Below are 15,518 nucleotides of genomic sequence, written 5' to 3'. Positions count from 1 at the left end.
TCTGACTGGGTCTCCTCGGACATAGAGGTGGAGGAGGTGGATACCAACTCATGACGCTGGCTTTACGATTTTGTCCTCACACATTTCTAATATTCCTTCTTTGATTAATTACAGATATTTGACAGCTTGTGTAAGTAGGAAAATTGAAACAGTGAGCGTCGTGACCACAAAATTGTATCTTTTCGGTTAATTATATGAAGTCGAAGTCTTATGTTTTTCTTTCTCTTCCTAGCCGTGTGTGTGTTTTCCACTCGGGATATGGGAAAAGACCGAAAGCCATAAAATATAGAAATTTTGATACCACCTTGTAAAATGAAACCAAAGTTATCTATCTGGATGCATGTTTTTTGTTGAACTGTATAAATGGTATCTTTCATTTTCGCACATAAATGTATCTAATTTTTATTTTATATTATTTTTAGTATTCTATGATAAAAATAATCCTAGGTACTAAATATATAATTTTTTTGTTATGAAAGATAATTTTGGAAATTTCAATTAAATAGAACCAAATATGTAAAAAAAAAAATTCTTCCTTTCTTATTTCTTTTTTTCTTCTTTAGTTTATTCTTCTTTCTTTTTTCTTCATTTTATTCTTTCTTTTTAGTATTTTATATTCTTTCTTCTTTCATTTTTCTCCTTAGTTTATGTTTTCTCTTTTTTCTTTTCTCTTCTTTCTTTTTAGTGTTTTATACATACATCTAATTGCATTCATAATATAAATCAATAACAAAACACCTAATTAAATTAATTATTTAAAGTAATTAAATCAATTGAATATTTTTAATTAAATTATTTATACTCATTTTAGGATTGAAATACCTAACTAAAAGTATTCAGCTCTTCATCATTATGAATACAATTCACAATTTTAAATTTTGATTAAGACTATATTGATTACTTATTAATTTAATAAAAAATAATAATAATTATTTATTAATTACTACTAGTTTTTACTATTATAACAATAATATTATTATAATAATTAAATATAATTATAACTATAATTATGATTAAGTATATTTATATGATATTAAAAAATAAATTAATTATTAATTTATAATATCAAAATAATAATATTTACATTGATTAATAATAATAGTATAAAGAGTACGGAGAATGAGAAAAGATATAATAATATCACTTTTGTTACTAGTTTTGTCAATGCTCAAAATATCCTTTATGACACAAATGGAAAAATAAATTTGTTTAGATGGTATTTTAGGATGAAAATTGCATCAGGTACTAAAAATAAAAATGTGATTTATAGATAAAAAAATGATATAAAATAAAGATTATGTATCATTTATATGCGAAAGTGAAAAATCAAGTACTATCTATATACTTCACTCTTTTTAAAAATGTCATTTCAGTCGTCATATACTATTGTCGTAGTTTTTAAAATTTTACAGTACTTAGTAATATTTAATCATGTTTGTATGTAAGAATATGTTCTAAAATTCTCTAAATTAAATGTTCTATAATAAATAATTTTGAGAACTTTTTTCTACTATTATTCATTGGAGAGGTACAATTTTAATAAAGGATAATTGAGAATAATTTTAATATGGAGTATAATTTATATAATTTTTGTACTATATATTTATATATTTTTAATAAAGGATAATTGAGAATAATAAATAATAATTAATTTTCATTGTTAGCTTTTAACCCGACCAGTCTGATGGGTTAGTGCTCACACTTAAACCATACTTGCCCTCAAGTATGAAGACAAGAAAAAGGAATAAGGCACGTTTCAATGCATGGTTTCCCCTTAACCGACTCTAACAGAAAAAAAAGACTCAAACTACTAGACCTAGACGTTAAGGACTTAGACAAAGAAAACAGATAAAATATTCAACACATAAATGCATAAACTGGTTTATTTTCTAGCAGCCATCCCAACAAGATTAAGGTCAATTCAAGAACCTACAGTCTCCGAATCTTCCCCTTCCCTTCTTCTATCTAATCGGCTTGTCAGGTTTGTCAAGATAGCCCCTAACTTCACTAACTGTTGGATTCGCTCGATCACTCATTCCTCACCAGGGATGTTAGGATCGTTCGCTCTTTATATGCTATACCACTGATGTCTCGGGTCAGAGAGTTCCCCTGTCTTAGCTCTTATTATAATTTTCTCCTTCCCTCCTGGACTTCGTCCAACTTATACCTCCCTGGACTTCGTCCAGCTTATAACTCCAATTTTTTTATTTTTTTTTTATTTTTATTTTTTTATCTGGACCTTGTTCCAGTTTATTCCTCCCTTTTTAGACTCTGGACTTCGTCCAACTTATACCTCCAGTACCCTTTCCCTAAGCATCAAGTGGCAGCCCTCTCATTTTGTGTTAGTGTGAAGTGTTTAAGGCTTATAACTCACTTTTAATGGAGGGCTTCACAGCTAGATTAGTCGAGACATATTCTATCGTCCTTACTTCATCCAAACCGATTTTGATTTATTAAGGTAAATGGCATCAAAGTTGACATGCATTCTCTTTTCAATCACTCTCACTAAGGGGCTTTGCTTTCTATTCACCAGTTATGCATAAACACATAATTTCCTACTAACTGACTACTACTAACTCCTAGACCTAGTAAACAGACACATATAATTGACATTAACTTGCACTAACTCCCTCCCCCCTCCCACTTCACCATGCTTGTCCCCAAGCATTTTTTTGGTGAAGTGGAAAACAGGGCTAAGTTAGAGCGACACTTAACAGACTCACAAAAAGATACACAATTAAACAGACACCAAAGCATGCTATATATATAAAAAAAAACTTCTCACACTTAGACCGAGCATCGGGCTAAGTGGGAGAAGATAGCTAACACATATGTACATAAAGATTACACAAATATTCACAGACATATAAAAGGGCATGCTTTGTAAAAAAGAACGATCTAAAACATAAAAAGACATAAAAAAAACTGAAATTTAAAATTACTTGGTTAGGGGGGGGGTTCAATTCTGGCTCTGGTCCCCCGTGGGACCAGACTTCTTGGGCACCGTCTTTGCTTTCTTCTGGCTGGGCTTTGGTTCATCATCCTTCTTGGCTGGTACGCTGGTGGTGGTCTCGCTGTCCTTTCTCTTCTTCTCTGGTGGCATTCCCTGGGCGCTGGAGGCTGGCTTCTCTAGGGTAGCTCCCGGAGTCAGTTGCCTAGAGTCTGTGGGCAACTTGGGAGGCATGCGCTGCTGCTGGGCCCGGAGGATCTTTTGGTCAACCACGGTGACCATCTTCATCATTGTCTCCACGGCCTGGGCCATCTTGTCAGCTTGCGCGGCCATCATCTCCCTCTGAGCTACCGCCTCTTGGTGCAGCTTCAGCAAGATCTCCTGTTGCTGCACCGTATTTGCTCCCAGCTTCAACATTGTCTCCTCCATTCTCGTCTGCCACCCTTCGTCTGCCACCTTCTCATCACTTTCTTCATCTGCCCTCTCTGTCTTTATCTTCACTCCGTCAGCTTTCCCTACTTCGTAAAATCTCAACACAGCATCCTTCATTATCGTCAATCCCTTGTTGAAGAAGAACGGGAGATCGAAGTATCCGGGGTCGCTACACATTGGCAGGTTGGTGATCTAGTTGGCTATCTTCATTGACACATTTCTCTGGAGGTATGCTCCCAGCAAGTTGCACGTGTAGAGATGGCGGTCGGAGTGAGTTCTGACTCTCTGGCATGCATAGGCAGTCCAGTACCCGAGGTGGACTTTCACGTTATTCAGCATGCACCACATGAAATACAACTCTGGAGTAGTGAGGGTTGCACCCACTTGACCCAGGAGATTGTACCCGATATATACTTGTGCCAATCGGAGTACAGGGTCAGTGATGTTCGTCCCCTTTGATGTGCTTGTCTTGAACTTGGCCACCTTCTTGTGGGCAACCATCCTCCAGGCCTCCTCAGCATCGAAGCCAGCTGTATACTTGGGTGCGCCGATCTCTCTCTCATTCCACGCTCCTTCTTCCTCTTCCTCGGGTGTCAGTAGTCCCAGTCTCAACGACCACTCCCTCATACTCATCTCCATCTCCTCGTTGAATATCCTCAAAGAGATTGTGTCTGCATCGAGATCCGTAGATTGTTTGAACTTGAATGATGTAAAGAACTCCTTCGCCAGAGCCACAGGCACCTCCGCATTGCTGTGATTGAGAAGCCACTCAAACCCTATGCTTTTGAAGTAGGAGATGAACTTCTTCTCCACTCCCAGTTCCTCCAGGTCCGATAGGCACAGCTTCTTGCCGGATTTCGCCGACTTCCCATTCGTGGCTCGGCCATCACATGCCTTCTGCAGCTTTGGGTCCTCAAACTGGACCATGGCTTCCAACAACCTCTTGGTCACTAGGACCTCCATTGTTTCGAAAGGGCTCTCCTCCACGGCTGGTATCTCAGTCTCTTCTTCTTCAGTCTGATGGGCAAACGGCGCACGGATCGCCTCTGGTTCGCTAATCACCACAGTGGTGTTCGCGGGGCGAGATTTCTTCTGTTGGGGCTTAGTAGCATGCTTACCCTTCCTCTTTCTTTCCGCCTCATATCTCGTCTCCAGGGCCTCCGGAGAGATCTCCTCCTCGGCTGGCAAAGTTTCTTGGACCGGGGGGATATCATCCCCAGTCTCCTCTATGTCTTCCAGCCTCAGGCGCTTGGACCTGCCTGCCTCTGCCTCATCCACTTGCTTTCTATTCCGACGGGATTGCCTCCTCGTCATCCTCTCGTCCGTCGGAGTTACTTGGTCGTCAGTAGTCGTGTCGTCCACCACGGCGATGTCAGTCTCGATCTCTTCACAAACTTTCTTGGCGTCTTGCTCATCGCCGTCTCTTTCTTCCTCCTTCTCAACATACTCTCCTTTTGCCTTTTCTTCCTTCTCAGTCTCCTCAACAGCAACTTCCTCATCAACACTCTCACTTTCTTTCTTAGCCTCCTTGTCAACAACTGTCTCACCTTCTTAACCTACGCTGCCCTCACTACCTCTCCCATCTTCCATAGTTTCCTCTACACCCTGTTCCTCCTTCTCTTCCACCTCCCATGTTTTATCACTCTCCCCACCATCTTCACCCTCCTCTTTTTCCCTTTCATCCCCTGACCCAGCGGCCTCTACATCCGGTATTTCTTCTTGCTCTCCTAGACTACCCCCTCCCTCCTCTCTCTCTAATTCCTCCATATCCATCCTATCAGCCTCCTCAACATCAATTTCTTCTATATTTACAGAGGGTTCGGCGTGGGGCTCAGTTTCTGTTTGAGGAATAGTGTGTGGGGGGTTCGTCTCTTGAGTTAGGGTTTCGGGTAAAATTTGGGGGTTTTCTGTGTGTGTGGGTAAGGCTTGTGCAGTGGGTGTTTCGATTAATGTATGGGGTCTTGGTGGAATTGTAAGTGGGGTTAGGGTAGGAATTACCTCTTCTTGTTTCCGGCATGCCTCCGACATTTGTGCTAAGAATTTGCTCGCCTTTGGCCCCTTCCCGTACTTCCTCATGAATTCTTGTATGATTTCCTCGGGATCTGGTTCCGCTTCGTCGGATTTCGCCTCGGCGGGGTTGTATTGTCCGATGCTTGGTTGTGGTTGCACTTCGGTCGGCATGGGCTGCGGTGGAACTTCCGGTGGAGTGGGGTTTTCTTCTGGTGGCGGTGTGGGTGTTTTCTCGGCCGTGGGAGCCGAACTCGTCGCCTCCGTCAACTTCTTCGTGGTCTTTCCTTTCGGCGGGTTCTTCCCGCGGGCTGAGCGAGGTATCGGATTTCTTTGCATCTTTGTGTACGGCTGTGGTCAACGGCGGTGGTTAATGGCGGTGGGTTTGATGTTTCTCGGATCTGCAGAGAGAAAGAAAAGTTTGGGAATGGTGAGTTATGAGAAAATAATTTTAGGTGGGGGAAGTTAATTAGTTTTCTTAGGGAAGTTTATTTTAGGAAAAAGAAAATAAAAGAAAAATAAAATAATTAAAAGGAAAAGAAAAGGAAAAGGAAATAAAATAAGAAAAGGAATATCATGATTGGCTGCAGGCGAACGGTCGCGTCTCTGACGCAAGCAACCGTACGCCTCGCCAGCTTTTTGAAATTCAAAATTCAAACTTTCCCCTGATTTTTTTTCACTTCCCTCTGACCTGGTAATCCGAAACACTTAGTAAAAATAACGAAATTTGCTGAACGTCTGGGTCAAAGAGATGAGCCTTTCACACTTGTGCATTTCCCAGACGATCATAATTTTCAAAAAAAATCTTTTTGGGTTTTAGAAGCACATATATATATTTTTGTATTTTCATAAAAAAAAAACTTATTCATGTTAATTACACCTAAATGTTTAAATATTCTTGGGAATTAACTGGTCCAGTCAGCTGATCGAAATTTTTACCCTATCTACCTGACCCAATAATTCCCGAAGAATATTTAAACATGGCTTACTAGGCAATAGTGGAAGGTGTGTGGAGTGGAATTTCTTCCACTTCACACAACTCCGAACTATCCCTAAACACTTTCACTCTATGACCATTAACAAGGAACGGAACATAGTTAGCATTGACTCCCTGAATTTCCACTGCTCCATGCGGTCGAATGCCAACAATTGTGTAAGGCCCTATCCACTTGGATTTCAGCTTTCCAGGCATGAGCTTGAGCTTTGACTGAAAAAGGAGTACTTTCTGCCCGACCTGCAGCTCCTTGACCCGAAGGTTTTTGTCGTGCCAGAGTTTGGTCCTCTCCTTATACCACATGGCCGAATCATATGACTCCAGCCTCAACTCCTCTAGCTCCTGCAGTTGCATCTTCCTCTCTTCCTCACAAGAATGAGCCTTCATATTCATTTCCTTGACTGCCTAATACGCTTTGTGCCCTATCTCCACGGGCAGGTGGCACATTTTTCCAAATCCAAATCTGTAGGGTGACATTCGTATTGGTGTCTTGTAAGCGGTTCTGTAGGCCCAGAGGGCATCACCCAGACGCTTGCTCCAGTCCTTCCTTGAGGTATTCACCGTCTTCTCTAGGATGCCCTTGATCTCTCGATTTGAGATTTCAGCCTGCCCATTTGACTGGGGATGATACGGAGTAGATAACCGATGGTGGACTCCATATTTTCTCATCAGTGCTTCAATCGTCCTATTACAGAAGTGAGTCCCTTGGTCTGAGATGATCGCTCGGGGCACGCCATATCGGTTGAATATATTGGCCTTTAGGAACTTTGAGACTTCCTTCGCATCGCTTGAGCTTGTAACCTTGGCCTCTATCCACTTGGACACGTAATCCACAACAACCAATATATACGTATTTCCATACGAGGATGGAAATGGGCCCATGAAGTCCATGCCCCAAACATCAAAGATCTCGCAGACTATTATAGGAGTCTGTGGCATCTCATCTCTCATAGAAATCCCTCCGGTCAGTTGGCACCTGTTACAATTCTGGAAGAACTCATAAACATCCCTATTCAACGAAGGCCAGTAGAAACCGCTATCCAGAACCTTTCTTGCAGTTTTCCTTGGGCCAAATGGCCACCACATGCTAGTGCATGGCAATGGTTTAGCACATCTCTTTGCTCCCACTCTGGAATACACCTTCTTATTACTTGATCTGGACCCATCTTCCAGAGGTATGGGTCATCCCAAAAGTAGTACTTGGAATCACTTTTAATCTTCATCCTCTGGTGTGGGGGTACATATGAGCTTCCTTGGTTATTTTGGTTCCTATTGTTCCAGCTGGATTGATTTCCTTGACCTCCTTGACTCCAATTACCTTGTGCTCCTTGATTCCAGTTGCCCTGCCCCTCTTGACTCCTTCCGGACCAGTTGGGTTGGTTCCCTTGGTTATTTTGGTTTCCTTCCGAGTTAGTAATCTGGAGTTGAGGGTTTTGATTCCCCTCGGACCACCTGAAGCATGGATTGTCCCTCCATGGAGCGTCTTTGATTCTCCACTGGTTCCAATTGTTGCCTTGATTATTTTGGTTCCAATTTCCTACTGCATTTATATGGGCTGGACAATCCATCCCTCCTTGAGATCCGCAATAATTGTAACCATCCTCTGGACCCAGTGCTTGTTTTTCTTTTTCTGTTGGACCCGGTGAATCGTTCTTCCCTAGGGCAGTTAGAATAGTCTTCTCCAGCTGCTCCATTCTAACGTCCATCCTTGCATCCACTCGGGCATCCATCCTTTCTTCATTTTGCACTGTGACTGCATCCGCACTTCCTCTCCTTAGGATGGTACGAGGTGAATCGTATGCCTTTTTTGCATCAATTAATCTTCCCAGTATCTCTCGGGCCTCGCTCACCTTCCTCTTGGTGAAATTTCCTCCACTAGCGGTGTTCATCAGATCTTTGGACTCAGGTTTTGCCCCTTCATAGAATAGATAGTAGGTTTCGGCTTCCATCATCCGGTGGTTTGGGCAAGCATCGAGCAGCCCCTTAAATCTGGACCAGTATTGGCTCAACGATTCATCATACTCCTGCTTGCATTCCTGGATCTCCTTCTTAAGAGCATTTGTTTTGTTAGAAGGGAAAAAGTAATCCAGAAATTCCAACTTGAAGTCCTTCCACGTATGGATCGAATCGGGAGGCAACCTTAATAACCACGTGTTAGCCTCCCCCTTCAGCGCACATTAGTTTTGATGTCGATCGCCCTCTGGCGCTGGTTGGAGACGATGGCCTGGGCAGGCTCGCCATCTAAATGGGCAGTGAGCCAGCCGATCTCCGGGTCGTCGTCGCCTGCGTTGGCCATGCTCTCAACGCTTTCCTCCTCTGTCTCTGAGGTTGACTTTGGTTCCTTCTTAACTGACGAAGTTGACTCCTCGTCCCTCTCCGAACTCAGGTGAACTGGATCCCCTGTTGTAAGCCCCGATCTGGTGGTAACTGGGAATATCGCTTCCTTGACCCGCCAACTAGTCTGGGCACTCCTCCAACTAGGTGAGTTGTTCCAGTGTCCGAACAGGTAGCTCCTGTTCATAAACCGAAAAGAGAAACAAAAGAAAACATAGTAAATAAACTATTTACACCAAAACATTCGCAAACACAGAAATAACACCATGCATTCCCCGGCAACGGCGCCATTTTGACAGAGCTCTAGAGTGCAGTGCAGGTGCGGTGTGATATGTGTCACTCGATCTAACAGGTCCAGAGGATTCGACTAGACTTTAGAGGCTAGAAGATCATGAAAATTATCAGAAAGGGGTCGTTGGGTGCACTCTGTCCCTTCAAAAACCTCAACCCACTATACTTCAACTTAGCACAGGGAAGTAAAGGATCGATCCCACGAGGACGAAGGTGCTACGAAACTGCATTTGAGAATGTTTTGGAAAAAGGGGTTGGCTGCTGCCACACAATTTTGTCGGTCGAGAACTTAAAACTACTGGGTCCGAGAGATAAGCAAAACTTTACTCTACCTATTGGGTCTATTGGATCAAAAGAATTTTACTCTACCTACTGGGTCTAAGAACTGAGAGCGTACGGAACATACATGACTTTAGAGACTGCGATATTTTAAAGATCTAAAATAGCTGAAGTAAACTTAACTAGAAAGGCTTTCCTAATTTGGACAGACAAGCATAAAACAAAAAGCAAGACAAGTTTCCTTAAACTACCAGCGTCTGGAAAAGCATGCAGAAAAGTAAAAGAGACAAAGTGGATCGTACTGACAGGCCTAGGGGACATGCAGAAAAAGCAAAGTACATGCTGAAAAGTGCTGACATAAAGCAGATCTGGTTCTAACTACCAACAACTTCATCTTCTTCGGGAATCAAACGAGAATAGCAGAGAAAACAGAGTTTTAAACACCATGAAGACAGAGCAAACTTTAGATCTAGACTTAAAACGAGAAATTAAAGCCTAAACTAACAGAAAAAGCAAAGTACATGCTTGAAAAGTACTGACATAAAGCAGATCTGGTTCTAACTACCAACAACTTCATCTTCTTCGGGAATCAAACGAGAATAGCAGAGAAAACAGAGTTTTAAACACCATGAAAACAGAGCAAACTTTAGATCTAGACTTAAAACGAGAAATTAAAGCCTAAACTAACAGATCTACGCTACTGGACCTAAAGGATGCAGAAACAGAAAGTAAATAGCCATAATCATGCACAACGTAAACATCAAGCACCAAATATGTGAAACTTCAACTCCAAAACACCACGATTCAACAAATCCAAACATCTCCATATGCAAATCCCCAACCTCCGTAAAAAAACCAACGTATTTCAGCTCCAAACATCCAATAACAAACAAAGAACGAAAGCTAAAAACAAGAGATGAACATAAACTCAGAGATATCCAACCAAAAGCAAACATAAACTTCCATAATAACTAGAAATTGGTCTAAATCCAGTAGATCAAAGTAAGGAACTAGAGTTGCGAACTAAAAACCAACAAATTTTAAACGAAAGCAAGTAAAGATTGTTTCTTCGCCTTCACAAGGCGGTGTTACACAGCAAAATAACAACGATGACGATGAGAACCACGGTGGCCAGGATCCTCCATGTCCAAGTGCGCAGCAGTCGAAAATGAAAAATTGAAGTTTGGAACTAGAACTAGAGCTAGGAGAGTGTAGAAGTGGCTGTTCACGGTCTGTCTTGTTCTTCAAGGTTGAGCTCTTTATATATGTGAGCCTCTGATCCCTAGGGTATCCCCTCTGGTGATTTTAGGCTCCCGCCCTTGAGTAAGACTCTTTAAAATAATTTTCACTCGCTCCATTCTGCTCCTGTCGCCAACTTTTGATTCTCCCAGGTCCGAACGACGACTTCTGATTTTTGCTTCAATTTCATCTCTTTTGCATCTGCCAGGTCGAGGTAACAACAACTCCCGGGTCCGACAGATTTACTACGCACCTGAACTCATAAACGCACATTAGCACCCCAAATGCACAGAATTTTAACCCTAAACCAATGCATGAAACGAGCCTTATCAGTTAGCCTGAAACTCGAATATTTAAGGTTATGATTGCAAATTTGTAACCCAAAAAATTTCAATGCGATAAGTCTATAACCCGAGTATGATACAGTTGAAACTCGATGGATCGTCTGCTGGTGGAGCCGTGAGTGCCGGCGGAGGAGGGGAGAAGAAGCTCTCTAGCAGCGCATTGCGGGAATTGGCAATGGATATGTTATAGGGTTGTTTCTCTTGCTGTTACCACTATTTATCATGTGCAGGAGGGAGCGGTCGCGGTCAGTCGACATGGCGACATTCAAGAATCGGGAAAGCAACTCCTCCACCGCTGCGCAGAAAGCCCCCCCACCCACCACATGCGCTTGACGATGGCACCAATTTGGGAGTGAAGGTAAGGGAATTTTGGGGTGGAAATATAGGATAAGAATGAATAGTGAATTAGGGTGAATTTGAGGATTTTGTTGGTTAAAATACGAGTAAGTATAATTTTAAACGTTAGTACACGCTCAACAACCACGCCAGTTGGGGAAAAAAGTTTAGTTCGTGGAAAAAACCGAAAAATGGAAATAATTTGTGACTTTTAGGGCAATTTGCCCATATTTTAACACGGTATGTTCTCAACAAACATTCAACAACCACGTCAAGTTGTTTCTTGGCTAGAAAACCCGTCATGGGAAAACGGCGACTGAATGTAAAGTTCATAAACATTATACGTCAATTTTTTAGTTCGTGGAAATACCAAAATTTAACAAAAATTTATAACTTTTAAGGCGGTTTCCCTTATTTCAAATAGAATACTGATTTTCTAGTATAGATTTTTACTTCGATCCAATTGACCACTACTATGCATGTAACTCCACTCACCCATCTCACACACAGAAAAACTTAGATCTACATCAAACCATTTTTGATCTAATAGACCATATATGACTTAGTTTTAGTATAAAATTCAGATTAACGTTTTAACCGTAGTTTATGTCAGTATGCATCATGCTTCCAGTCAAATCCAAATTTAGTTTCCAAGCTTAAAATGATTAGAATTTAAAAATTATAGTTACTTTAATTTTAGATTTATTAACCATAATTCAATTTTTAATATAATGACGAAAAATTCGAAAAAATAATATACTCCGTACAGTGATAAACTCTTGATAATATAGTAAACTGAAATTAAAAAAAGGTACATTAAAAAAATATATAAAATGGAAAGAAGTCAATGTAGGGACTACTTTTTTTATAGGCAAATGAATAGAAATTTAAAGGCCCATTCATAGTGGATTCAAAACCAAGACTTTTAGCATTGGACATTAACACTCTAGTACTATTTCCTCAGTCTACTGATATGTGTCCTATTTTGACTCAACACGAGTTTTAAAAAATGTTATAGTAGTAAGTTGGTTGCAAAAGTTACTATCTCCGTCCACCAAAATTTGTCCCATTTTGATCCGGCACGAGTTTTAAGAAATGTAATAGAAAGTGAGTTGAAAAAGTTAGTCGATTGTGGGTCCTACTTTTATATATTAGTTTTATAATAAAATGTGAGTAGAAATGAGTTAGTGGAATATGAGGTCCACTACCAAAAATGGTAAAAGTGAAATGGGACAAATTTTGGGGTGCTGACGGAAATAAAAAAATGAGACAAATTTTGGTGGACGGGGATAGTAGTAGCATCAGAGTCCTACTTTTATATACTCCTTCCGACCACCAAAAATAGACATAATTGTGTATGTCACGAGTTTTAATATGAAATTGATAAAGTAAGGTAGAGGGGGGAAAGTAAGAGACGAGTAGCGTTAGTGGATTGTAGGGTCCACATTATTAATTCTACTAGTATTTAATTTCATATTTAAAAAGTACCGTAGTCTAATTTTGGGGGACGGTCCAAAATAGTAAACCTTGTTTATTTTTTGTGGACGGAAGGAGTATTAGCTTCATAATAAAATATGAGTGAAAACGTGTTAGTGGAATGTAGGGTCTGTTCATGGGCGAAGCCACGTTGAGGCCAGAGGGCCCCTGGTCTCCCATCAGTTTATCGTTTTACTATATATTGAGTATATGCAAAACAAAAATTAGATGTGGATTAGTTAGGGCATTTGGTTGGAGATCATGTCTCTTGTCCACTAGGTTCGGGATTGATTCCCACTTGGGACGTTTCTCCTATATTTTTTTCTCTTCTGTTAATTTGAGTTCTTTATCACTTTGTAGTTGTTTTCTTCTATCATTGTACTCATAATAAAAAATTTTAAAAATAATTATTGTATTTTATGTTTGTTAGTATAACTTATATTTTCGTTGATATTTGCTGTGGTGACATTTAAACAATATAAAAAATCATTTTCATCCATTATTCGTATGTAAAAGTTGAAACTATCAACTATTTCGAGCTTCCAATGTCACAGGCATAAAAAAAATCCTATGACTATTAACAGTAATTTGGGCCCATCGTAAAACTTTCGGTTTCACCTCTGGGTCTGCTAAGAGTATCCACAGTGGGAGGGCCGCGGCCCTTGGCCCGGAGTCGGCCTAGGCGCGGCCCCCCACTACCGAGGCGCAAGGTGGACGAGGCCCGGGGGGTGGACGAGAGAGGGCCGAGCTCTCGGCCAGGCCGAGGCCCTTGGGCACGCGACTTGGCTCGCCACTACAGGGGCCGAGAGCCGCGGGCCAGGCCATGGTTTCAATGTTTTATTTTTTCAGTTTTTGTGTTAATTTTAGGGTTTTGGAGAAGATGAAGTGAAGAAGATGAAGTGGAGAGAGAGAGAATGTATGTGACGAAAATTAAACGGTAGTTTTCAAAAAAATTTGCATTAATTTAGCATTAATTTAGGAAACAAATCAATCTCAATCACTAAATCCCTATTAAATTGGTCAATCGTTTAATTAAGGATTGTGATTTCAATTTACACCCTAATTACGGAAATAATTAAAATTCAAATTTTCAATAAATATATTTACTTGTAACTGTCAAATTTTTTAAAATTAATTTAGATCTTTTTAATATTATTGTCCAATAATTTTTATTCTAGCTAAATTAAAATATAACAAAAAATGTAAAAAAATAATTTTACTTGGTGGCTCTGGCAGAACCAAGTTTGTTGGGCATGTCCAAGAAATGGTGGTTGTACATGCCTAAGAGGGCCACCATTGTGTACACTCTAACAAGTGGGATAATCCTATGGGGCTAGCATGGGAGGGAGTACTATTTTCGTCTTCCTTTTGCTTCCCTACCTACTCCTAACCAACAGTCAACACACATTTGGCACCACGGCCGCTACTTCATTTAAAATTGGGCACACAAGCTTTCAATTTAGTAGCGCTCCACAAATGGCCTCTGCGTATATATACATTATTGAATAAGTTGGATGAACTTGCAAGTTACCAATGGAGGAAACGATGAAGGATTTGGAGGGGAAGAAAGTATGCGTGACTGGCGCTTCAGGTTTTGTAGCTTCGTGGCTGGTGAAGCGCCTTCTGCTTTCAGGGTATCGAGTGATCGGCACCGTCAGAGATCCAGGTATACCTATACATTTATTATGCGTAAAATTAATCAAATCAAATCATTAATGAACTGATGAATCGCAATTCGCAGATGACGAGAACAGAGTAGGCCATCTCCGAAGGCTGGAGGGAGCGCGAGAGAGACTCGAGCTAGTTCAGGCCGATCTGCTCAAGGAGGGAAGCTTCGACGACGCCGTTTTCGGATGCCATGGCGTTTTCCATCTCGCCTCGCCCGTGCTCGGCACCCCTAAGTCCGATCTCATGGCAAGGCCGCAGTAGCGCTAATCATAATTAATTGAGATTGTTAATTGAACTGAGCTGAATCGAATTGAATTTAATCAGGTTGAGATACTGCAACCTGCAATCGACGGGACGCTGAACGTGCTGCGCTCGTGCAAGCGGAATCCATCGCTGCGCCGCGTGGTTCTGACGTCTTCGTCGTCGACGGTGCGGATCCGACCGGATCTCGAGGGCGCGGCGCCTCTGGACGAGACGTCGTGGAGCAGCGAGGAGCTGTGCGAGAAGCTGCAGATCTGGTACGCGTTGTCGAAAACGCTGGCGGAGAAGGCGGCGTGGAGATTCTGCGAGGAGAACGGCATCGATCTGGTGACGGTGATGCCGTCGTTTGTGATCGGGCCGAGCTTGCCCGCTGCGTTGAGCTCCACGGCGAGTGATGTGGCTGGATTGCTGAAGGGGGTGAGGGAGAGATTCGAGTGGCATGGAAGGATGGGATATGTTCACATTGATGATGTTGCGTTGAGTCAAATTCTGGTCTATGAGAATCAAAGCGCACGAGGCCGCTATCTCTGCAGCTCCACTGTCATCGACGTTGATGAACTGCTCGCGATTCTCTCGTCGCGTTATCCGTCACTTCCAATCCCCAAAACGTAGGCTTTCTATCTCTCTAAATTTTATGCATGTTTACATTAAATTAATGGCTATTCATTGATTTCAGATTGCTCAAACATGAGAGACCGCACTATGATTTCGACGTCTCGAAAATCAAGGGATTGGGAATGACATTCAGATCTATTGAAGAAATGTTTGATGATTGTGTTGAGTCTTTAACCATGCAGGGTCATCTCTCTCCATAGAGATATCAGTATCTACTTATATTTCTATCATGTGCTCTTTAATTAAATAAAATCATTATATAAATAAATTGTCCTACTTGGGCCTCTTGCAA

At 41.3% G+C, this 15,518-nt stretch overlaps 2 protein-coding genes across 2 annotated transcripts; one reads left to right on the top strand and one right to left on the bottom strand.

Annotated features, from left to right (window-relative positions):
* Positions 1–6,377: 6,377 nt before the first annotated feature.
* LOC125189406 lies at positions 6,378–6,776 on the bottom strand. The gene has a single exon (XM_048086686.1). It carries the CDS (start codon positions 6,774–6,776, stop codon positions 6,378–6,380), a length of 399 nt encoding a protein of 132 aa, XP_047942643.1.
* A 7,343-nt stretch (positions 6,777–14,119) lies between these two features.
* LOC125190512 (tetraketide alpha-pyrone reductase 1) lies at positions 14,120–15,518 on the top strand. The gene is made up of 4 exons (XM_048087835.1): positions 14,120–14,348; positions 14,424–14,596; positions 14,675–15,219; positions 15,288–15,518. The coding sequence occupies exons 1-4, from the start codon at positions 14,216–14,218 to the stop codon at positions 15,424–15,426; spliced, it is 990 nt and encodes a 329-aa protein (XP_047943792.1). The 5' UTR covers positions 14,120–14,215; the 3' UTR covers positions 15,427–15,518.

Source organism: Salvia hispanica, chromosome 5 (genome assembly GCF_023119035.1).
Source record: "Salvia hispanica cultivar TCC Black 2014 chromosome 5, UniMelb_Shisp_WGS_1.0, whole genome shotgun sequence".
NCBI classification, from domain to species: Eukaryota; Viridiplantae; Streptophyta; class Magnoliopsida; order Lamiales; family Lamiaceae; genus Salvia; species Salvia hispanica.
The sequence above is the reverse complement of the archived record's forward strand: the minus strand, read 5'-3'. Positions and strand labels throughout refer to the sequence as shown.